This window comes from Nycticebus coucang, chromosome 4, assembly GCF_027406575.1.
Source record: "Nycticebus coucang isolate mNycCou1 chromosome 4, mNycCou1.pri, whole genome shotgun sequence".
Taxonomy (NCBI): domain Eukaryota; kingdom Metazoa; phylum Chordata; class Mammalia; order Primates; family Lorisidae; genus Nycticebus; species Nycticebus coucang.
This window is the reverse complement of record NC_069783.1, coordinates 137,247,931-137,272,624: the sequence shown is the minus strand read 5'-3', so window position 1 is coordinate 137,272,624 and position 24,694 is coordinate 137,247,931. Positions and strand designations below refer to the sequence as shown.

Here is a 24,694-nt window from a genome sequence, read left to right as displayed (position 1 = left end):
AAGACAGGTCCTGGCCACCTGCCAAGCAGGGTCTTCTCTGCCCAGGGAAGAGGAAAAGGAGCAGCTCCTGGTGCCCTGGAGGGAGGGGCTGCCCTGTCCCCACTGGCCTTCCTCCTTTGCTGCCAGGGAGCTGGACAGGGGAACCCAAGGGAGGAGGCTGTGTGGAGACCTGGGACTAAGGTGTGTGGGGCATGGACTCTGCCCAGCTCCATTCTTTGTGGGAGGATACAGTGCACAGAGGGGCAGAGGGGACACATGGGTATGTCTGACACTGAACAGCAGGGGGCGATATGGGGCTGCCCAGCTGGAGACAAGCCACCTGCTCCCTGCTGGGGGCCTGGTGCTGCTCACTATCTCCTGGGACAGACTAGCTGCTTAATCTCAGCCCCAGGGAGGCTCAGGCCATGCCCTGCCAGCCTCATTTAGAGAAGCCTCCGTGTCCAGGGCCTGGGGGTCACAGAGTGTAACACACCTCTTGGAGACAGGACACAATTATAAGAGGGACTTTACCTAACAAATGCAATCAGTGTAAACTGGTTCTCTGTACCCTCAGTGAATCCCCAACGATAAAAAAAAAAAAAAATCCTTAGAAATTAGCTTTCCAAAGAAGTGAAAGGCACGCACACTACAAAATATTTGTGAATAAAATTAGAGATTCCTTAAATACATAAAAAGACATCTTGTATTCATGATTAGATGACTAAATGTTGTTACATTATCCCTCTGTATCCAGGGGGATTGTTTCCAGGACTAACCGTAAATAACAAAATGCACGGATGGTCAAGTGCTTATAGGAAATGTCATAGCAACCTCATTTAACCTACACACGTCCTAATGTACAAGTCATGTCTGTGTTATTTATAATAAGAAATAAAATGCAGATGGTAGGTAAACAGTTGTGCTGTAGATGCCTTTGCATTATTTGTGTTGTTATGTGTTTTGTACACCCTTGATTATGATTGGCCGAACACAGAGGTGGGGACCCTGGAGAAAGGGGGTGCAATTGACCTGACAAGCAATTCACAGACTGAAGATCTGTGTTCTTTTCTTCTTTATGGTGTTGTTTGCAGAAATAGAAAAGCTGACCCTAGAAGAAACCAGGGGCAAAGGGCTTGAAGCACTCACAGCAGTGTTTAAAGAAGGGGAAAGTTGTACAACTTCCACTTCACAATTAAAAACTCACTATAAACCTACATTGATCAAAATCGTGCAGAGCAGGGCTGTGGAACCCCGTGATTACGCGGGGCACTGCTGAGAGCTCAGAACAAATCCATGCATAGTGGTTCACAGAACGTAGAAGGTGACACAGTGAGTTCTTCAGATCATCAGAAATATTACTGAGATAATTGGATCTATATCATATATACTAAAAATAAGAAGGAGGGGCACCTGCCTTATACAACACACAAAAGTAAAGCAAAGTGGATCAAAGATACAAATGCCATAGTTAAAACCAGGAAACACTTAGAAAAATATAGAAACAAATCTCAATGAACATGTGGATCTGACAATGTCACACCCTGTCCTTCAGTTCAACTTTTAGGCTGATCCACTGTTCACATCTCCTCAGCCTGCTCATGCTGTGAGGCAGAAATTCCTCATTAAAGATAAAAATCTGTCGATGGACACTTTGAATGAGACCAAGGGACATTCGTCCGGGCCATGCCCAGCTCAGGTTGGAAAGTCTAAGGTGAGATGTCAGTAGGGTGACAGTCCTAGGAGAATCCTGCTCTGTGACAAGACCAGACACTTGTGCTGTCAGGGGAGGCCGTGTGGGTATGGTCTGCTGTGTGAAGTGTGCCGAGCCAGAGTCGCAGAGGTTAAGCCAGCAGCTGAAATATGGAAGAAAGAGGAAGACTATCGCTCTTTCGGGCAAGTAGCAAAACTCTTCATTTCTCTCCTGCTTATATGGGGGATTTTTACTACCACACTGCACATGCAAATAGTTAATCTATAGTCTACCGACCTCTCAAGAATGCCATCTGGTGTCAGTAAATCTAACAAATACATGCATGGGATTTTCTAACTATAAGGTAAACATTAACGATACTGAAAAACAAGATGCCAGGTTTTGGGGAGTAATTGTTCCTGGTGACCTCAAGGCCAAGTCATATGCTCTGATCTTCTGCTTTCAAGGCCCTTCCAGGAAATTCCTCAGATATACAGATTCTGCCTGCAGAGTCTGCCTCCTACGTGACTGGCCTCCCAGTCCAAGTGGAGGAACATTTATGACAAAGTCCTTTCAATGCATCTTTGAAAACGTCATCACAGTGACTGCTTCTGGTCCTTAAAGTCCTCAGGCTAGAATGGTCCTGAGAGAGAAGGCGAATGCAAGGGTCTTAATTAATTCCCATAACCATTGGCATCTTACTGTGGAGGACATGAGGGAACAGTTTGGAAACACGTGGAGCACAAAAAGCAGAATTTAATTATTCCATGTTCTAAAATCAATAGGAACATGTGAATCAGAGTTAAAAACAAAATTCAGACACCGTTCCTTTGGAAAGAAGCGTCTCTCATGGTATATTTCTCACTAAGAGCAAAAGGAAGAAACCTTTTTTGTACATTAGTAAATTTATTAGCTTCCATTTTAATACAAGACGTATATGTGATGTAACATCTTTCAAAAATATTAACAATATAATTTTTTAAAGGAAGATTCTTATCTGTAATATTACATTTAAATCAGTCTCTCTGGCAATATATGTCAAACTTCCAACCCATGGTACTTCCCAAGGTGACCTTATTTATAAGACAATGTCTTTGCAGATGAAATTACTTAAGCTGAGATCATCCATTACTAGGGTGACCTCCTGGAGAGATGGGCCTGGTTTCCTAAAAAGGTGGTCGTGTGAAGACAGGGGATACAGAGAGAATGTCAGGTGCTGATGGAGGCAGAGAAGAGACTCGTGCAGCTATAAGCCAAGGGGCAGGAGAGAATCCAGGGGAGAGAGACACCTGCTTCAAGAGCAGCCTGGGAAGTGGGCTCATGGCTGAAGTGTCCTGTTCACAGTTAATGTGCATCTTTTTTCTTGTACAGTTTGTAAAGGAGACAACCCATCCCCTTAATGGGGGGTGAGCTGTGTGTCCTGTCTCCACTGAGGAGACTCAAATGAAAGACTGAGATGAGGTAGGAGCGGCCCTGAAGAGGAGCCTCGCTCTGCCCTTTGGCAGGGAGTGGGCAGTGGTCAAGGCCCTGGTGGGGCAGGAGCCTCTCCCAGGATGTTCTGGCATCAGGTCACAGACATGCTGGACCTGGACGTGGGCAGCAGGGGGCGATCTGGAGCTGTCACCGAAGGCTCTTTAGGGCTCAGCTGGGAAACCAGACACCTGGCCCTGGGTTCTGCCCAAGACTCTCTGGGGACAGTAACTGAGTATATTCTGGGACGTTGGGGAGGCTCAGAAAAGTCCAGCCCAACCGCCCTCCCAGAAGTGACACCCAGTCACTGTGGCTACACACAGGCCCAGGGAGGGTGGGCTGGGCAGGGCAAGAGCAGCACATTTGCATGCAGGGCCCCTCTCTCTCCTCTGAGGATGAAGGGGGGATAAGAGACACCTGCAGCGTGTCTGCCTCAGCAGAGCTCTGGGGTGTCTGCACCATGGCCTGGACCCCACTCCTCCTCCTCAGCCTCCTCCTTCACTGCACAGGTCAGGACGGTCCTCAGCACCCTGAACTCCCAGCCCACTTCCCACATCCATGCAAGGACTGTCCTTCCCTCCTGTCCTTCCTCCAGGTCATAATGGGTGTCTGTGTTTCCAGGGTCCCTCTCCCAGCCTGTGCTGACTCAGCCGCCCTCTGCATCTGCCTCCTTGGGAGCCTCGGTCAAGCTCACCTGCACTCTGGACAGTGCACACAGCAGCTATTACATGTATTGGCACCAGCAGCAGCCGGGGAAGGCCCCTCGGTACCTGATGTGGATTAGCAGTGCTGGGAGCAGCAGCAAGGGGGACGGGATCCCTGACCGCTTCTCTGGCTCCGGCTCTGGGGCTGACCGCTACTTGACCATCTCCAACCTCCAGTCTGAGGACGAGGCTGATTATTTCTGTGGAAGTGGTGACAGCAGTGGTTTACACAGTGACACAGGCAGATGAGGAAGTGGGACAAAAACCTCAGCCTGCACTTGAGCTTTCTCTATGACAATTTTCAAATTTCAAAATATGCTCCAATGCACAAATTCTACTTGGCAGCACCTTTGGTGTTTAAAATATTTCTATTCTCAGTTTCTCTCCAAATGTTTCTGAAGTCTCAGGAAAACCAAAAGCAAAACCCAAAGCCCCCTGATGACACTGAAATGTTGCCTGTTTATCCGAATGTGTTTGAACCACTGCCTGTGGGGCTGGCCTTGTACAGGATGTGAAAAATGAGCCTCTCCTGGGGGGGGGGACAGCTATGGGGCTGAGGAAGCAAACACCTTGTGGGAGGTGAGTGGGGATAGGGAGGCTCCACCTCTGCTTGGAAATGCTAAGCCTGCTCCTGGGGAGTTGGGGGAAGTAGGTGCCATGAATGTGACTTTCCTACAGCTGATTCCACTCAGGAATATGGGAACCCATGGATGGGGTTCCTTGAGCCCACAGGCACTAACTTTTGTCCTCCCATCTCCTGCCTCATTAGAGCTGTTCGACAGTCCAGAATGATTGTGGATCTGTGTGATATCAGGGAAGAGAAATTCCCCAACATGTCCCTGTGTCACCATCCGTGGGAAGCTTATGTATGATTTGCCCAGGTCCTAAAGTTAGTTTCTACTGCACAGAGAGTGATGCAGACCAGGAGTCTGGTAGGGACCATGGAGGGTGGTGACCCAAAATTCTAAGATAGAAACCCTGACTTTGTGACTAGACAGTAGTCTTGGGGTTTCCGAGGTTTAGCCTGATTCTCCTTTGTCACCAGGGGCTCCTTGACACCTCTCACCTCAGGCTGACCATCACTGTTAGAGCTGATTACAACCCAGTGCCACCACAAACTCCCATCCATGGGAGAGTTACACAGGGATGAATCCCTCATGTTCACCCTCAAATCCATCCCTCCCCTGTCCCCATCTTGTACCAGCCTCTGCTCAGGTTGTGGCTTCTACTGTCACTGCTCCCAGAAAGCCTAAGGCTCTGGCCTTGGCTCATCTTCATGGGGTCAATGAGAATCCCATCTTCCCTCCCTGGCCTCTCTGTGCAAGAAGAACTTTTGTCTCCAGAGGCTATAAGAGCCCCCCACATTGGAAAGGAGTATGGTGAGGAATAGAAATGCAGCTTAGACCGGACACACCCATGACCCCTCTGCCCAGCCCCCTGGATGTTGACCTCACCTGGCCTGGGTTTTGTGAATCATTCCTTGACCTCTGAAGCATTAGGGAATCTGGGTCCTCTTTATCCCCAGAGTGTGACCCCAGGGGACTCCTGGATTCCAGGTGCACATGAGCCCTCCCTGTAAGGAGATGGCTCTGGGACTCCTCATACTTACCTTCCCGACGTTAGTCCCCAGGAACCTGAGTCTCTCCTCTCTCTGTTTCCTTAGTTAAGATGATGCTGGACTGCACCTCAGTTCTTGGGGCCTAAGGGATAAAAGCACAGCCCACGGAGAACTGTCACCTTGTCCAGCATCTACCAACAGCCACCAGGAGAGCTGCTCTCTGAACCCTGCTCCTTCCTGCAGCATAATGGGCCTCTGGACCCTAGAATTTTCTGCACCATCCAGGTCTTTAATCGTCCACTGTCAACGTGGAACCGAAGGCTGGGAGGCGGGAGGAGTGAGCATCTAATAGGCAGACAGTGTGTGTCTGGGATGATCAGAAAGCACTTCCAGCAGTCTGTTCAGACAGAATCTCCAACTCCACGTCTGCCCCTCAGGAACTGACTGTGACAGTGAAGTCTGACCCTGAGGGACCTGTAGGCTCACCATCTGCAAGGCCTGGCTCTGAGTTGGCCTAGGGCTGGTGCAAAAGGGAAGCAAGAGAGAGGCTCAGCTGTGGGAAGCCCAGGCCCAGCTGTCCTGTCAGGGGCTGAGCTCTCTGCAGAGACAGCCTTAGTGGGCTGAGGTCCAGGGTCATGTGGAAAAGCAAACTGAGTGAGCCCAGGGAGGCCAGAGGACAGATGTGGGGCAGATGTGGTAATGGGGGTTCAGAATGAAGAAAAGATTGTTCTTTGTGACCCTTAGTGAGAGGACACATGGGGACTAGAGCTGTGACAAAGAGAAGACCTGGCAGGTTCTGAGCTTTTGAGTTGAGGACAACCTGGGCCTGCAGATTTGAACACCAGCCACAGGGAGAAGCCAAGGACCTTTGCATTCACCTTGTTCCGCAGCACAACTGTCACAACCACAAATGGTCCACCCAACATCATTAAAACAGTGAGACAGTGAATATAGGGGAAAGCATTCTTCTAAATAATAAACAATCTTTTTGACAGCTAAGACAAAATCCTGATGTGGAGTGCATCCAAAAAAATGTAGGAAACTAGAACCTAGAAAGATAAAGATCATTCATAAAATAAAAAAAACACCTACTATTCATTAGTGAATATTAAGCCTACTCCATCTGCTACTTTTTCACAAATACTAAATCATATCTAAGCCTTATCAAAATTCTAAAAGAATCACTTGACCTGAAGGCTTCCATGGAATATTTGCTGCATTCCGTCTTGTAAAAAGGCGACTAAGTGTTATTTCCTAGGAAATCGCCTTCTTATCCTACTGTGTGAACAGCCCCTACACATGCTCGAAACCATCTCAACTATGACAGCACCTGTGATGCTCAGCCTGGTGGTACATGTGAGTCATTAAGCTTTCTCTACTCTGGCAGTGCAGATACCTCTTACAAGTGGTATATGTAAATATTTTTACCTCCTATCACACAAGATTCCTCCTGGGAGTGAGGAACTACAGCAGTAAGTGCAACAGTTCAGAATCACCCAACGTAGGGTTCAGATGATGGGAGTGTGGACAGACAGTGACAGGGGAGCTGCAGAGACCAGCTGGGCCCTCGGGTGTCTGGACCATGGGGAGCTGTGTGCTGAGAACAGCAGGGGGCGCTGGGGGACTGCCCCGTGAACCATACACACCTGCTCAGGAAGGACCAGTCACTCCAAGGAGCCTGGGCCTCAGGGATGGGCCTGTGCTCACTGATGGAAACTCAGAAGCTGTGTCCTTTCTGGCCTGGCATAGTCCCCTGAGCAGGGACCTTTGTATGATCACAGCAGGTGCTTCCTCCCAGGGCTCTCCCAAGGGCCAAAGCAAACCTCCCCACTCCTCAGTCTGCAGGGAGAGCTGAGCCCCAGCCCAGGGTCAGGGAGGGACTGGGCAGGCTCTGGATGGAAACACATTTGCATGAGCAGCCCCTCCTGTGCAGAGTTTGGGGAGAAAAGGGGGCCTGTGGGGACCAGGGCTGTGTCCACCGTGGCCTGAGCTCCTGTCCTCCTTGTGCTCCTGTCTCACTACTCAGGTAGGGACAGGCTTCAGAGGACAGGGACAGCCCTCATAGGACAGGAACAGCCCCTATAATGACTCTGGATCTTCTGGCAAAGATTCCATGGACTCTGCCCCAGTAAGCACTTGTGTCTGTGTTTACAGGTTCCCTCTCCCAGCCTGGGCTGACTTAGCCGCCCTCCCTCTCTGCATCTCCTGTAGCATCAGCCAGAGTTACCTGCACCCTGATTAGTGGCTTCAGTGTTGGGAACTTCTGGATACACCGGTATCAGCAGAATCCAGGGAGTCCTTTACGCTAAATCCTGAGTTTCAAGTCAGACTCAGATAAGCACCAGGGCTCCAGGGTCCCCAACTGCTTCTCTGGATCCAAAGATGGGTCGGCCAATGCAGGGATCCTGCACATCTCTGGGCTGCAGGCTGAGGACGAGGCTGACTATTACTGTGGTACATATCATGGCAGCTCTGACAGTTACACGGTGCTCCTATCACACGGGGAAGTGAGACTAAAACACCCCTGCTCTCCTGGCCTGGTGCAGTCCCCCCTTGGTGGTGACTGTGACCACGTCCAGCTCAGGGATGACGTCTCCAGTGATTGTCCTCAGGGAGCAGGCCTGACAATGGCACATCCTTTTCTTCAGCTAAACTTTCAGATTGATCCACTGCTCATATCTTTTCTCTCTACTAATATTTCCACAGGAATTATTTTCACAGAGATAAAATTTTCTCAGTAGAAACCTTATAGGGACCAAAATAGTTTGATTCCAGCACATACAGCTGAGGAGCCAGGAGTGACTCAGAGATGTTTCCCAGGTGCCTTTAGGATACGACAACACCCTACAGGAAGGAATTTTATCCTCTCCAATAGCAATAGGCCACCATGACATTTAAAATAAAAATGAAACCCTACAATTCACAGCAATATCAATATGAAACCCTTAACTGCACATGTGAAAAAAATTGAAAGTATTACAAACTGAAAAATTATGAAACCTTGTAAAAAATACATAAAGTTTCAATTCATTTATGGGAATATTTTGGGCTTTGAAAAATTCATTGTGGTAATATAATCATTCTTCCACAATTGATCTAAAGATGCATCTTGTCGTCCTTGTGTGAAGTACGTGTGCAGAGAATGATGAGTAGGAAATATCAGCAAATAAAAACATAAATGGTCAATAAAGACAGTGATGAAGCACAGCCCTTGGGACGACCCTGCTCAATCCCCTGTTACTGACTGTGTCTGGGGCATGGTAGGATGGGAGGGTGGTTTGAAGTCCAGGATCTCGGATTTCATTCTGGGTGACCAAGTGAGTCCAGGGAGGACAGTGCCAGTCAGAACAGAGGCCCAAGGTCAGGTGCAGGTCCCTGCCCCACAGGTCTGATTATGAGACACCTGATTTCCTATTTGGCTGTTTCTGATGTTGAAAGGAAACATTTTACTGATGCTGCTTCTGCTCAGAATGGGAAGCTCCCCTGAAGCTCTTCCTGGCCACTGGCAGTCACTTCGAGCGGAGGAGGGTCAGCAGCCCAGCGTGGCAGTGACACTCTAACTGCCACACACCCAGGCGTGGTCTTCTCACGGCTGCTACTGAACACAGTTTACAGGGCTGGGACAATTGGAACCCCAGACCCTACCACGGGCTCTGAGAGTCCCCAGGGGGCACATGCTAGGGGAGAAGACCCCCTAATGACCAACACAGAAGACATGAAGTTGAATCACCTGTGGAGGCCAAAAATGTTCCCAGGGCTGAGGTCAGTTCTGGAGAAGACGCCATTGTTGGGGCAGGATGTGGAGACCCTTGTAGCTCATCCTTCAGCTCATCCTTCAGCCACAAAGTTTCCACAGAAGAAATGCAGGACATAGGTCACTAAGTGTACGTGGGGAGCTGATCTGGTGAAGACATCACTGCAGACGCAAAGTGCATTTCCCCTTCCTCAAGTCATTAAGCATCACTGGGGCATATGTGGCCACCTTCAGAGAGGAAGATCGTGACACAGGGTGAGAGAGACATGAGGCTTCAGGACCATTTCAACAGACAGAAAGCAGACTGCCAGAAACTTTATTTTCAATATAGTTTGACTGACTTCAAACCCTGAAGCTAAATTTTTACAAATGTAATGTGTCTCATTTCTTCCTAGAGTGACAAAATGAAAACCAATAGAGAAAACTAGTAAACAAACACCAGGTGATATTTCAGCTCTATTGACAAAACCTCCAGGAGTCTCATAATATAATATCTGAAACATCTTAGATACAAAAATAAATCACTCGTCGTTTCAAGAACAAGGAAAACTACAACGTGAATGAGGAAAACAGGATCCACAGACATAGACAGTGAGATGATCTAGGTGATGAAATTGTATGGCTGATGGATTTAAGTCGGCAATTGTAAAATTCCTTTCATCAGCTATTTCAGATATTTTTGAAACAAATGGCAAAGGATAAAAATCTCAGAAAAATGTAGACGTCAGAAAAACTAAATGGAAGTTATAGAACAAAAAGTTTTATTGAAATAAAATGGCCTTTTAATAGAACATTTTGTAAAGACTCAAGTACAAGTAAATATGAAACTAAAATTCAAACATTAGGGAAGATACTTCACTCTAAGTAGAGAAGAAAGTATGAACCACAGTTACCTGAGCCCAGCAGGGGGAGCTGTGGGTCTTCTCAGGGCTGAGCCAGAGCTGAAAAACACTCAAATGCTCGAATTTAATGCTCCCTGGGCCTGAGCTCACTGGCCTGAGTTGGAGGGGACACCAGTGCTTCCTCCTAAGGGGCTCCCAGCACCCAGCCTGCCTCACACTGTTGCTGCTCCCTGGACTGGGGAGACCGAGAATCAGATGGTGCTGGTGCTGTTAGTGAAGGGCTCATATTCCCATAATGCACAACCCAACACACACCCTCCTCCCACGGAGCTGAGGAGGAGATCAAAGAACCATCCCAGAGTCCAGAAACAGTCTTGGTCTGGAGGATTTTTGGAAAGTCCACACCATGGCCTGGACTCTTCCTCCTCACTCTTTGCCCAGGTACAAAAAGATTTCTGAGACAATCCTTTAAAGGGGTCCCTCTGTCTTCCTTCCTCAGTCCTGTCACGTGTCTGATTTTTGTTTCTGGGTTCTGTTTTCAGGCTGTGATGACTGATAGAGTGTTTTGACCTCCCCACTCTGCTCCCTGTGTGTGATCTCCTGAGTGATCCAATGGGGACAGAGAAACAGGCTTCAAGAGCAGCCTGGGAAGTGGGATCATGGCTGAACTGTCCTGTTCTTAGCTAATGGGCGTCTTAATTCATGTACAATTTGTGTATGAGACATCCCATCCCCTTAATGAGGGCTGAGTTGTGTGTCCTGTTCCTACTGAGGAGCCAGAACTAGAAAACAAAGGACTGAGATGAGGTAGGAGCTGCCCTGAGGAGGAAGGAGCCTCACTGTGCCCTTGGGCAGGGAGTGGGCAGTGATCAAGGCCCTGGTGGGGGCAGAAGCTTCTCTCGGGACCCCCTGGGTTCTGGTCACAGACACGCTGGCCTTGGAAGTGGGCAGCAGGGGGCACTGCGGGCCTGACACTGAGGGTTCTGTGGGGCTCAGCTGAGAACCCAGACTCCTGGCCCTGGGCTCTGCTAAGGACTCGCTGGTGCCAGTAGCTGTGTTCACTCTTGATCCCTAGGCCAGCCTCCCTCCCAGAAATGACACCCAGACAGTGAGGCTGCACACAGGCCCAGGGAGGGTTGGACTGAGCAGCACATTTGCATGCAGGGCCCCTCTCTCTCCTCTGGGGCTGGAGGGGGGATAAGAGAGACCTGCAGCGTGTCTGCCTCAGCAGAGCTCTGGGGTGTCTGCACCATGGCCTGGACCCCATTCCTCCTCCTCACCCTCCTCCTTCACTGCACAGGTCAGGACGGTCCTCAGCACCCTGACCACCCAGCCCACTGACACCTCCTCCCACATCCATGCCAGGACTGTCCTTCCCCCTTGTCCTTCCTCCAGGTCATAATGGGTGTCTGTGTTTCCAGGGTCCCTCTCCCAGCCTGTGCTGACTCAGACGCCCTCTGCATCTGCCTCCTTGGGAGCCTCAGTCAAGCTCACCTGCACCCTGAGCAGTGGATACAGTGACTACACCATTGCATGGCACCAGCAGCAGCCAGGGAAGGCCCCTCGGTTCTTGATGTGGATTGATGATGATGGAACCAATGGCAAGGGGGACGGGATCCCTGACCGCTTCTCAGGCTCGGGCTCTGGGGCTGACCGCTACTTGACCATCTCCAACCTCCAGTCTGAGGACGAGGCTGATTATTACTGTCAGTCCTATGACAGCAGTGATATTGCTCACAGTGACATGGGCAGATGAGGAAGTGGGACAAAAACCTCAGCCTGCTTAAGGTCTTGTTCTATGACAATTTTCAGAGTTTAAAATATGTACCATATAAACAAACTCTCCTTGGAAGCACATTGGATTTAAAATCTTTCCACTCTATATTCCCTTCAACGGTTCTGAAGTCTCAGGAAAACTCAAAGCAAAAACAAACCCCTGTGCTGACCCTGAAATGTTGCCTGTTTATCTAAATGTGCTAAACCCAGTGTCTGCTGGGCTGGTCTTGTTTTCTTCAAAGGTGGAAAATGAGCCTCTTCTGACTCACATCTTGGTCAGAACCCAGGGACCATCTCAGCAGGTGGACAGTCCTACAGCATGAACTTTGTCCTTCTGGTTGTCAAGCAGACACCTCCCATTCCCTCCCAGTCACCTGTGCTCAGGGCTGCCTGAGGCTCCCAATCTCCCTACATTGTGGTTGACCAGACAATGGGAAGTGATTTCCTGCCTGAGGACATAGGTCAGGGAGGAATTCCAGGCATAGAGGTGGCCTGGCTCACTCATGGGTACTCACAGCGTTAGCTGTCACATCAGGACAGAGGGGTAGCTATGGGGACAACAATGGCTGTGAGGTCAGCAATGTCCTCGTGTGAGGTGAGAGGGGAAGGGGAGGCTCCTCCTCTGCTGTGAAATGCTGAGCCTGCTCCAAGGGAGTTGGGGGAATGAATGTGAGTTTCCTACACCTGATCCCACTCAGGGACATTGGGACCCCAAGGGTGGGTTTCCTGAGCCCAAAGACACTAACTGTGGTCCCTTCAACAGTTTGGGCTTTGAGGCGGAAGGTGTGTCTGAGGGGCATAAGGGAGCAGAAACTTCTCTGTGCATGTATCACCCAGCTGTCCCCAGCAGCTTGTGACATGCCCATATCCTGAGTCACCTTCTCCTGCACAGAGTGCTGCACACTCTTTCACAGCTACCACGGAGACTGGTGCCCGGGCTTCCAGGAAGAACCTCTCACTTTATAACCCAGCAAAGAAGTGATGGACCTTCGGGGGCACCAACCTGATTCTTCTTTGTCAGCACAACCTCCGTGACACCCCTGGTCTCCAGGTTGAGGGTCAGGCTGATCATCACTGTCACAACTGAATAAAACCAGATGCCACTGAGAGCTCCCATCCATGGAGAGTGAGAGAAGAATTTTCCCTCCACGCCCTTCATTGGATCCATCCCGTGGCCCTTCCTGCTCAGGTTGTGGCTGTTGCTGTTACTTGTGCTTCCAGGAGGTCTGATTCTCTCAACTAGGCTAGTATTTCTCTAATCCAGGGCAATAAAGCCCTTTCTTACTGGCCTTTCAATGGCCATAGAACATTCGTTTCCTGAGATAAGAACCCCACCATGTGTGGGTGGGGCAACAGGGAGAAGGGACCTGGGGCACCTGCCATGTCACACAAGCTGCCCCAGGTCCCTTCTGTCCACACCCCACATGGCACCTGCACCTGGCTCAGACTTCTGCATTATTCTCTGATCTCTGAAATCCTGGGGAACCTGTGTCCTCTTCCTCTTCATAGTGTGTCCACAGGAAGCTCCTGGATCCTCACACACACGATGAACGATCCCCAAAAGGAGATGGCTCTGGGGCCCATCACTGCTCACCTTCCCTACTTTGTTTATTTGCATTTATTTATTTATTTATTTATTTATTTATTTATTTATTTATTTATGTTTTACCTATTTCAGATATTATAGAGGTACACACATTTTGATTACATAATTTGATTTCAGGTCAAAGTTTTAAGTGTGCCCTTCATCCAGATGAGTGCACTGTATCTGTTAAAGTTTCTCAACTTTAACCTCACATGCCTTAATTATTCCTCACCCACCCACCCCTGTCTATGTTGTTGGTTACCAGGATGATACTAAGGTGCACCTCATTGCATTGTGAACTACTAAAGGGCAGACCACAGAGCACTGTCACCTTGTCCAGCATCTACCAAGAGCCACCAGGGCAGCTGCTCTCTGCTCCCTGCTCCTTCGTGCACCATGATGAGCTCCTCAACCTTGGAATTTTCTGTGGTATTCAGGTCTTTAATCCTCCACTGTCGATTAGTGACCAAAGGCTGGGAGGAGCGAGGATAACTGTCTAATAGGCAGACAGTGTGTGTCTGGGATGATCAGAAAGCACTTCCAGCAGTCTGTTCAGACAGAATCTCCAACTCCACGTCTGCCCCTCAGGAACTGACCGTGACAGTGAAGTCTGACCCTGAGGGAGATGTAGGCTCAGCATCTGCAGGGCCTGGCTCTGGCTTGGCCGAGGGCTGGTGCAGAAGGGAAGTGAGAGAGAGGCCCAGCTGTCCTGTTAGGTGCTGAGTTCTCTGCAGTGTGGGTCCTGCAGAGACAGCTTTAGGGGGCCGAGGCCCCAGGGTTATGCAGAAAAGCAAAGTGAAGCGAGCAGGGGGAGGTCAGAGGACAGGTCTGGGGCAGATGTGGTAATGGGGTGCAACAATGAAGGAAAGACTGTATTTTGTGACCCTTAGTGAGAGGACACATGGGGAGTAGAGCTGTGACAAAGAGGTGACCTGTCAACCTGAGATCTTGAGTTGAACAAAACCTAGGCCTCTTCCTAAGGGGTTCTGGGAAAGATCACGGAACAACCATTGTCAGTGTCCTCTATGCAGGGCCATCTGTCCCACCTGCTGTCCCTCCCAGAGCCTCTGGGGTATGCAGGTTGTTCCTTCCTTGTGGTCTCTGTCCCAGCACCAGCTCCCATGGGCAGGTCACACTCTGCCCTGAGTGGGGCAGCACAGCCCAGGGGAGGATCACAGGTTTGAAGAAAGAGCTGTTTCTGTCCAGGGAGAGGGGAGGATCGGGAGACAAGGGTATTGGGGCTCCATTAGGGGGGCCAGGGAACAGAGCAGAGGTGCTCCCCACACCTGGACTCCCCCCTTCCCCTCCTTCCTCCCTCTGCTCACTGAGGTTTAGGCCAGGTGAGGACTCAGAGCTGCCTGAGGGCCCCTCACAGCCCAGGGACTTCTGTCCCAGGCACTGTCCCCACATTCTGTCTCTGAGATGGCAGGAGTGTTTACTCAACCAGGGTGGGATTAGAGGGTGCTAACTCCAAAAGCTTTCAAACAAAATTTCTTTTTTTTTTGAGACAGAGTCTCACTATGTCGCCCTGGGTAGAGTGCTGTTATGTCACACCTCACAGCAACCTCAAACTCCTGGGCTTAAGTGATCCTCTTGCCTTAGCCTCCCATGTACCTAGGACTACAGGCACCTGTAACAATGTTTGACTATTTTTTTTTTTTTTTTACTCAGTAAAGATTTATTACAATACATGGCTGAATAAACCATTTGTTAAATCTGCCCTAATATCCATGAAAATAGGTCACAAGAATTACATTGTCATGAAGTTTCAAATCACAAAAAGATAAAGAATCCAATGGAAATATATGCCATAATCATTTTGAGTCATAGAAAATACACTATTATGAGTTACTTAGAGTGGTGGCTCACACCTATAATTCTAGCACTTTTTTTATTGTTAAATCATAGCTGTGTACATTTATGCAATCAAGGGGTACAATGTGCTGGTTTCATATACAATGTGAGATATTCTCATCAAACTGTTCAACGTAGCCTTCATGGCATTTTCTTAGTTATTGTATGTAGACATTTGTATTCTGCATTTAATAGAATTTCTCCAGCACCCATTCTTTTTTTTTTTTATTAAATCATAGCTATGTGCATTGATATAATCATGGGGCATCATTCACTAGCTTCACAGACCGTTTACCAAGTTTCACATATACCCTTGTAAGATGCACCACTGGTGTAATCCCACCAATCCCCTTCCCTCTACCCACCTCCCCCTCCCTCCCCTCCCTTTCCCCTTCCCCCTATTCTTTCCAGCACCCATTCTAAGATGCACCATAGGTGTGGTCCCACCCATTACCCTCTCTTCACCCTAATATCCCCCCTCCCTTGGCCCTTTCCCCATATTCTTGAGCTATACTTGGGTTATAGCCTTCATATGAAAGCTATAAATTAGCTTCATAGTAGGGCTGAGTACATTGGATATTTTTCTTCCATTCCTGAGATACTTTGCTAAGAAGAATATGTTCCAGCTCCATCCATGTAAACATGAAAGAGGCAAGGTCTCCATCTTTCTTTAAGGCTGCATAATATTCCATGGTATACATGTACCACAATTTGGTAGTCCATTCGTGGGTCAATGGGCACTTGAACTTCTTCCATGATTTAGCAATTATGAATTGGGCTGCAATAAACATTCTGGTACAGATGTCTTTGTTATATTGTGATTTTTGGTCTTCTTGGTATATACCTAGTAAAGGAATTATAGGATCGAATGGCAAGTCTATTTTTAGATCTCTAAGTATTCTCCAAACATCCTTCCAAAAGAAACATTCCCACCGGCAGTGTAGAAGTGTGCTCTTTTCTCCACATCCACGCCAACATCTCTGGTTTTGGGATTTTGTTATGTGGGCTACTCTTACTGGGGTTAGGTGATATCTCAAAGTAGTTTTGATTTGCATTTCTCTGATGATTAAGGATGATGAGCTTTTTTTCATGTGTCTGTAGATTGTGTGTCTGTCTTCTTTAGAGAAGTTTCTCTTCAAGTCTTTTGTCCAGCCTGAGATGGAATAACTTGTTCTTTTCTTGCTAATACGTTTGAGTTCTTTGTGGATTCTGCTTAAACCTTTATCACAGGTATAACCTGCAAATATTTTCTCCCATTCTGAGGGCTGTCTGCCTGCTTTACTTACTATGTTCTTGGCTATGCAGAAGCTTTTTAGTTTGATCAGGTCCCAGTAGTGTATTTTTGGTACTGCTTCAATTGCCTGGGGGGTCCTCCTCATAAAATATTCACCCAGGCTGATTCCTTCAAGAGTTTTCCCTGCACTTTCTTCAAGTATTTTTATAGTTTCATGTCTTAAGTTTAAATCTTTGATCCAGTGAGAGTCTATCTTAGTTAATGGTGAAAGGTGTGGGTCCAGTTTCAGTCTTTTACAGATCTCCAGCCAGTTCAACCAGCACCATTTGTTAAATAGGGAATCTTTTCCCCACTGAATGTTTTTAAATGGCTTGTCAAAGATCAAATAACGGTAAGTAGCTGGATTCATCTATTAGCTCTCTATTCTGTTCCAGACATCTACCTCTCTGTTTTTGTGCCATTACCATGCTGTTTTGATCACTATCAATTTATAGTACAGTCTCAGGTCTGGCAGCGTGATTCCTCCTGTTTTGTTTTTATTTCTGTGTAATGTTTTGGCTATTCGAGGTTTTTTCTGATTCCATATAAAACGAAGTATTATTTTTTCAAGATCTTTAAAATATGATGATGGAGCTTTGATAGGAATTGCATTAAAATTATATATTGCTTTGGGTAGCATAGACATTTTAACGATGTTGATTCCTCCCAGCCACAAGCATGGTATGTTTTTCCATTTGTTAACATCTTCAGCTATTTCTTTTCTTAAAGTTTCATAGTTCTCTTTATAGAGATCTTTCACGTCCTTTGTTAGATAAACTCCCAAATATTTCATCTTCTTTGGCACTACTGTGAAAGGAATAGAGTCCTTGACTGTTTTTTCAGCTTGGCTATTGTTGATATATATAAAGGCTACAGATTTATGGGTGTTGATTTTGTAGCCTGAGACATTGCTGTATTCCTTGATCACTTCTAAAAGTTTTGTAGTAGAATCCCTAGTGTTTTTCAGATATACGATCATATCATCTGCAAAGAGTGAAAGTTTGATCTCTTCTGACCCTATTTGGATACCCTTGATTGCCTTTTCCTCCCTAATTGCAATGGCTAAAACTTCCATGACAATGTTAAAGAGCAATGGAGACAATGGGCAACCATGCCTGGTTCCTGATCTAAGTGGAAATGCTTTCAATTTAACTCCATTCAATATGATATTGGCTGTGGGTTTGCTGTAGATGGCTTCTATTAGTTTAAGAAATATCCCTTCTATACCAATTTTCTTAAGTGTTCTGATCATGAAAGGATGCTGGAAATTATCAAAAGCTTTTTCTGCATCAATTGAGAGAATCATGTGGTGTTTATTTTTTAGTTTGTTTATGTGTTGAATTACATTTATAGATTTACGTATATTGAACCAGCCTTGAGACCCTGGGATAAATCCCATTTGGTTGTGGTGTATAATTTTTTTGATGTGTTGTTGGATTCTGTTTGTTAGGATCTTATTGAGTATTTTTACATCAATATTAATTGGTCATATTGGTCCATAATTTTCTTTTCTTGTTGGGTCTTTCCCTGGTTTAGGGATCAAGGTGATGTTTGGTTCGTAGAACGTGTTGGGTAATATTTCTTCTATTTCTATATTTTGGAAGAGGTTTAGTAATATAGGTACTAGTTCCTTTTTAAAGGTTTGGTAGAATTCTGACGTAAAGCCATCTGGTCCTGGGCTTTTCTTTTTAGGGAGATTTTGTATAGTTGATGCTATTTCAGAACTTGATATAGGCCTGTTCAATGTTTCCACTTCGTTCTGGCTAAGTCTTGGTAGGTTTTGTACGTCCAAGTATTGGTTGATTTCTTTCAGATTTTCATATTTCTGAGAGTAAAGTTTCTTGTTATAGTCGTTATGGATTTTTTGAATTTCTGAGGGGTCTGTTGTTATTTCATCTTTACCATTTCTGATTGATGAAATTAGAGATTTTACTTTTTTTCCTGGTTAGTTTGGCCAAAGGATTATCTATTTTATTGACCTTTTCAAAAAACCAACTTTTGGATTTATTGATCTGTTGTATAATTCTTTTCTTTTCAATTTCATTTAATTCTGCTCTGATTTTGGTTATTTCTTTTCTTCTGCTGGGTTTGAGGTTGGAGTGTTCTTCCTTCTCCAATTGCTTGAGATGTCCCATTAAGTTATTGACTTCCTCTCTTTCTGTTTTCTTGAGGAAGGCTTGCAGTGCTATAAATTTCCCTATTAAGCTGCCTTTGCAGTATCCCAGCAGTTCTGATAATTCATATCTTCATTGTTGTTTTGTTCCAAAAATTTGGTGATTTCCTTCTTAATCTCATCTATAACCTATATATCCTTTAGCATAAGGTTTTTTAGCTTCCACATTTTTGTATGGGTATGCAGGTTCCTGTTGTTATTGAGTTCAACTTTTATTCCATGATTGTCTGAGAAGATAAAAGGAATAATTTCTATTTTTTTAAATTTGCTGAGGTTAGATTTGTGGCCTAGGATGTGGTTGATTTTGGATGTTCTGTGGGCTGATGAGAAGAATGTGTATTCAGTTTTGTTGGCATGAAATGTTCTGTAGATGTCTGTTAAGTCCAAATGTTGAATGATTAACTTTAAATCTAAGATTTCTTTGCTTTGCTTCTTTTTGGAGGATCTATCCCGCACTGCTAAGGGGTTCTTAAAATCTCCAACTACTATGGAACTGGAAGAAATGAAGTCGCTCATGTCTGTTAGAGTTTCTCTTATAAATTGAGGTGCATTCTGGTTGGGTGCATAAATATTAATAATTGAAATCTCATCATATTGTACATTACCTTTAACAAATATGAAGTGTCCATCATTATCCTTCCTCATTTCGGTTGGTTTAAAGCCTATTGTGTCTGAGAATAGGATTGCAATGCCTTCTTTTTTCTGTTTTCCATTTGCCTGGGGTATAGATGACCATCACTTCACCTTGAGTCTATATTTGTCTTTTAATATAAGATGAGATGCAGCAGATACCTGGCTTGAGTTTTTGTATGCAGTAAACTTCCAGTCAGCCAACATGTGCCTCTTTAGAGGACAATTTAAACCATTCACATTAATTGAGAATATTGATAAGCCTTGTGAGAGGACAATTTAAACCATTCACATTAATTGAGAATATTGATAAGCCTTTTGATAAATGTCTCAATGTGTCAAAATCTTTGGTCATTTGGTCTTTGAATTTGTTGAATTCTTGAGACATCTTTTGGGTTACTGCTTGGAATTCTAATTTAATATTATTTGCTATCCAGATTCTGAAGTTGATTTCTGACATCTCAGCTATTTGTTTGTTCATGGGATCTTGTGCTGTGTCTTCCCCATTGTTCCTTTGGGGAGTTGATCTATTCTGATTATTCATATTGCCAGAGTATTTCCCTTGATTTCGCCTCATGATTGTTTTATACCATTTCCTCTGGCCATCCTCAGAGTTGGGGAGGTGTCTCTCCAAGATTAGACCCCAGCTGGATCACTCTATTATTGCTGGATCTTTGGAGGGAGTGACCCTGTGAAGCTCCTCTGGGGCTGCCCGAGCCAGGGAATTCTGGTTGTGGGAGCAGCTCCCGAGTGTGACACACCCGGATCCAGCAACAGGGCAGGGGATGGTGTGCACACTTCTGGGAGTGCCTGGGGCCCAGTGACTTTGGCACAGAGGGCCCAAGGCTCCAGCAGTCTCTGGCCAGGAGGAGGGCTCCATGTAGAGGCAGGGAGGGTTATGGAGGGCACATGGCTACCAGAGTCCCTGGCCAGATGAGCAGGCAGGTGTGGAGGCAGGGAGGGTACAGGAGGGAGGACGTGGGGTTGTGCAGCTCCCCAAGTTCCTGGTCAGGGTGTGCAGAGTCCCGACAGGCAGGGTAGCAGGTCCCAGAGCAGCTCTTCTGGAAGTCCGGGAGGGTGCCAATTACAAGGCAGCTCTTCCGGAGTTGGTAGGGTGTTGATCCCGGTTCCAGCCCAGCTGTTCCAGAGGTCCAGGAGGGTGCCGATCACGGGTCCCAGCGCAGGTCTTCTGGAGGTCCGATAGCGGGTCCCAGGGCAGCTCCAATGCCTGGCTATTTTTAGAGACAAGGGCTGGCTCTGCCTCAGGCTAGTCTAGAACCTGTGAGCTCAGGCATTCCATGGCCTTAGTGCTAGGCCATTTCCAGAGTGCTAGGATTACAGGCATGAGCCACTGTGCCCAGCCCATAACTATAGTTCTTGCTTCTCTCCTGCTTTCTAAAGCTGTGAAAGTTCTCCCCAACTTGCATTGACAGACCTCTTATATTCTACCTTGTATTAGAGTGTTTAGTAAAGGATTTTCTCCCTTTCTCTCACTGAACTGTAAAGTTCCTTAAACACAAGGCCTATTTCTTTCTTTTTAAGAGATGAGTTTCTTTTTCTTTCCTTTGTTTTTTTTTTTTTTTTTGGAGACAGAGTCTTACTATGTTGCCTTCAATGGAGTGCTATGGCATCACAGCACATAGAAACCTCAAACTCTTGGGTTTAAGTGATTCTCTTGCCTCAGCCTCCCTAGTAGCTTGGACTGCCAGTGCCCACCACAATACCCAGCTGTTTTTTTGTTGTAGTTGGCTTTGTTGTTAGGCAGGCCCAGGCTGGGATCAAACCCGACAGCCTCGGTGTATGTGGCCAGCACCCTAGCCATTGAGCTACAGGCAGCAAGCCAAACAAATAAAAATTTCTTAAGAGTTCAAGGCCTATAATGCCAGAGTTCTTTCATTCATAAAAATAGTTTATATTTATAGAAGGGGTCATCTTCTTTATTTATTTATTTTTTTTTTGCTTATGATTCTTGTTTCTGAAATGTATTGTGCACTAGACATCAGTACAAATGAGAGATTAGCAATTTCTATCATTTTTAAAGTATCCCCATAACACTCATTACTGAACATGAACCGTATGCCTTTATTCTTGAAACATTCTGCTCAAGGTGGCTGATCCAACAGCTACCAGGTATCAGCCTCACCTTGGAGCACACATGTCAAAGTAACTTAAACTCTTAACTCTGCCCATGTCACATACTGAATATGTGGCCATTAAGCAAAACACTGCATGAGCATTTTCTGTGGCCCCATCAGATGTGATCTAGAGACTTGGAGGATGCCTTCCTGGGGGAGAATCACTAAACAGTATCCAAGTGACTATTGCTTCAACTTCCTAGATGTAAACACATTTGCACAAGCAGCCCCTTCTCCACAGAGGGTGAGGAGAAAAGGAGACCTGGGGCAGTCCAGTCCCTCTGTGGAGACCAGGACTGTGACAACCATTGCCTGGCTCCTGCCCTCCTTCTGGTCCTCTCTCACTGCTCAGGTAGATGGGATAGGTCCTAGAGGCCCAGGGTAACCCAAAATCTATTTTGATTTCTTTTGAATCATGCCCTTGGAGTATGTACCCTTGCCTCTGCATCATCCGATGCTTATCTGTGTTTGTAGGTTTCCTGTGCTGACTCAGCCGCCCTCCCTCTCTGTATCTCCTGGAGAATCAGCCAGATGCTCCTGCCCCTGAGCAGCGGCTTCTGTGTTGATGACATTAGCATACACGGGTATCAGCAGAAGCCAGGGAGCTCTCCCAGTATCTCCTAAATTTAAGTCAGATTCCGACAAGTCCCAGATCTTCCAGGGTTTCCAGTTCCTTCTCTGGATCCTAAGATGCCTCGGCCAATGCAGGGATCCTGCACATCTCTGGGCTGCAGGCTGAGGATGAGGTTCACTATTCCCATGCCATTGGGCACAGTGGTTCCACTCACAGTGACACACACAGATGAAAGAGGGACAAAAACTGCCTATTGCTTTTATTTCAAATTAAAATATACCCACACTATTATTTTAGTGAATCAGAAATATTTCCCAGTAATTTCCCAGTAAATAATTCCCAACAATTTTGAAGACTCAAAATAATCAAAGGAAACCAAACTAATTGTCTAACAAACAAACTTATACAACAGTCACAGTTAGGGAGGAATATCTTATGCCAAATGTCACCTGTATGGGAACTTCAGCCACATCCAGAATCAGGTGACGATAAGGAATTTTTTCCATTAGACAGAGAATAGCCTTGTCATGTCCTCCTTGGGCCTCCATCCCAGTTCTGAGAATCCACATTGGTCCTCAGATGTCTCCCTCCCTTCCTCCCCTTGACCATAGCAGTGAGAGGATCAGGACTGACCTTGCCCATGACACCCTGGGAAGTGTGTTACTAGGCCCCAACTTTGGTTGGGGCCAAAGTAAAAATAAACTATAACGGTGTGTTAGGCCTAGTGAGCCTAGGCTAAGACACAAAGGTGTCAGGCCTAGGCTATAATGGAAAAATACCAGTTAACTCCTGGTAAATTTCTGGACCATAAACTTTCAAAAAAAAAGAAAGAAAGAAAGAAGTCTAGTTCACACCTAAGACAGATGGGAAAGTACTAATTAATTTCTTGCTTCTAATTCACTCCAAGTTTCTTGGTTGGCTAACTCCCTGGGAAACAGACGGGGAGGTACCAACTGTTTCCAGACTGACTTTTAAACAATACCAGGTGGGAAAAGTACTGAAACTAAGATATATAGGGGAAAAATATTAAAACAAAAATGTATGGCTAACTAGCAGCAAAATTCTGCTTCTGTACAATGCTTGCTTGCTACCCTACCCAGATGCACCTAGACAGCCTGCGTGCCAACCACGATGCAGACCGAGCCTTAAAAACATGACCTTTTAAGCACTAGGGGCTGCTCTCAGAAACCCCATCTTGGGGCAGTGAGGCAGTCGCCAGCTGGCTCTTCAATAGAGGACTCTTATGTTAATTCGGCTAGGGTAATGGCGTGGTCTTTGGGAATTCCTGGGCACAACAGTAGGGCCTTTATTAGAAATTAGATGAATATAAAAAATAACAGGCCCAAATTCTGTAAAGCCAATGATTGAAGTTTCCAACCACAATTTAGAAAAGACTTTTATTTCTTGTTTCACTCATAAGGTGAAGTTGATGGAGATTGTCCAAAGAAGGAGCAATTTCACGTTCCCCATTGTATGTGGAATTGCAAACTCTCTTAAAGCTGGGAAAACAAAGAGAGAGGAAGGAAGACAGAGCCCCATGCCATTAGGAAGTCCTACCCCAAAGACATCACTGATCCCTACATGGTTGACCAGGAGACTAAGGGAAACTAATGAAGTTAAATTCGTATCTTCCATGACAAAACCTGTTGTCATCACTGGGGCATCTCCCTTCTTCAACCATCTCCCACCCATTCTCCTTTCCCCTAATTTCTCACAGTGGGCTTCATGATTCTCCCCTTCCTATTCTCATGCCTGTAAATCCACTGAGTTTTAAGACTCATTTCATAAATATTAATTCATAATTTTTTTTTGCATGTATGGATGCATGTTCCAAAGTCCCAAGACAGAAGCTATCTCACATCCTTCTGTTCCAGCTGTGCTGACTTTTTTATGCACAGTGCTAGGGTGGCTGGAGCAAGGTCATCTGTAACCAGGGAAGCAGCAACACATGGACACGCAGTGTGACCTGGCCACAGCATCACCCCCAAACCAGGAGACCTTTGAAGTGAGAAGTTCTGTCATTCTCAACACCCCACAGTCTGACATATCTGAACCTTTGTACTTATACACTACTCCATTTTCTAGAAGGGGCATCTATTTCATTTAGAAATAGTGTTTTCCATATTTGTCCCTCAACAGGAGCCCACTCTCCATTCAGACCCAGGGAGTAGCTGCCTCCTTCCCTGGTTCCTGGGGAAGGGACTGCTAAGGGCTTTGCTTTCAGATCCCGTTGCATCCCCCCACCTCACTGCAGCTTCCAACGCCGGAATGTCATCATATTTCCCACATGGCTTCTCCTAGTGATTCAGGCGTCCTTACTGGAAAGGCTGATTATGACCATGGGTTACTCAGGACATAGCAGGGTGTGGCTGTGGACTCTGTGGACTGACAGTGAACAGGCCGTTGGTGGGGCCACTCACATAGACTCCCACTGACAGACTGCAGCCTGCGCAGTGAGCAGGGGGGCCGCTGTGGCTCTTTCTGGGGTCTGCACAGGGGACACCAACAGCTGCCAACCCCCAAACTGCCTATAGCTGGGGCAGTGGAGCCTGGCACAGACTCTGCAGCTGTGTTCTCTCAGTGTGGTTTTCTAGCACCTGCCTCCTCCCAGGTTATGCCTGACATACTCCCCCCTCCACCAGCCCCCAGATCCTCAACAAATGCATGCGGCTGGGCAGGGCAGGTGATGGGTGGGAC

At 46.5% G+C, this 24,694-nt stretch overlaps 1 protein-coding gene and 2 gene segments (V, D, J or C); 2 read left to right on the top strand and 1 right to left on the bottom strand.

The window, feature by feature from the left end:
• Positions 1-24,694, bottom strand: part of LOC128583039 (putative ankyrin repeat domain-containing protein 19) — a 127,897-nt gene that overhangs the window by 96,880 nt on the left and 6,323 nt on the right. The gene's annotated exons all lie outside the window — the stretch shown is intronic.
• On the top strand, positions 3,469-4,491 carry LOC128583041 (immunoglobulin lambda variable 4-69-like). The segment is given in 2 exon segments: positions 3,469-3,648; positions 3,761-4,491. Coding segments are annotated over 2 exon segments (474 nt in total).
• On the top strand, positions 11,153-11,832 carry LOC128583040 (immunoglobulin lambda variable 4-69-like). The segment is given in 2 exon segments: positions 11,153-11,297; positions 11,419-11,832. Coding segments are annotated over 2 exon segments (477 nt in total).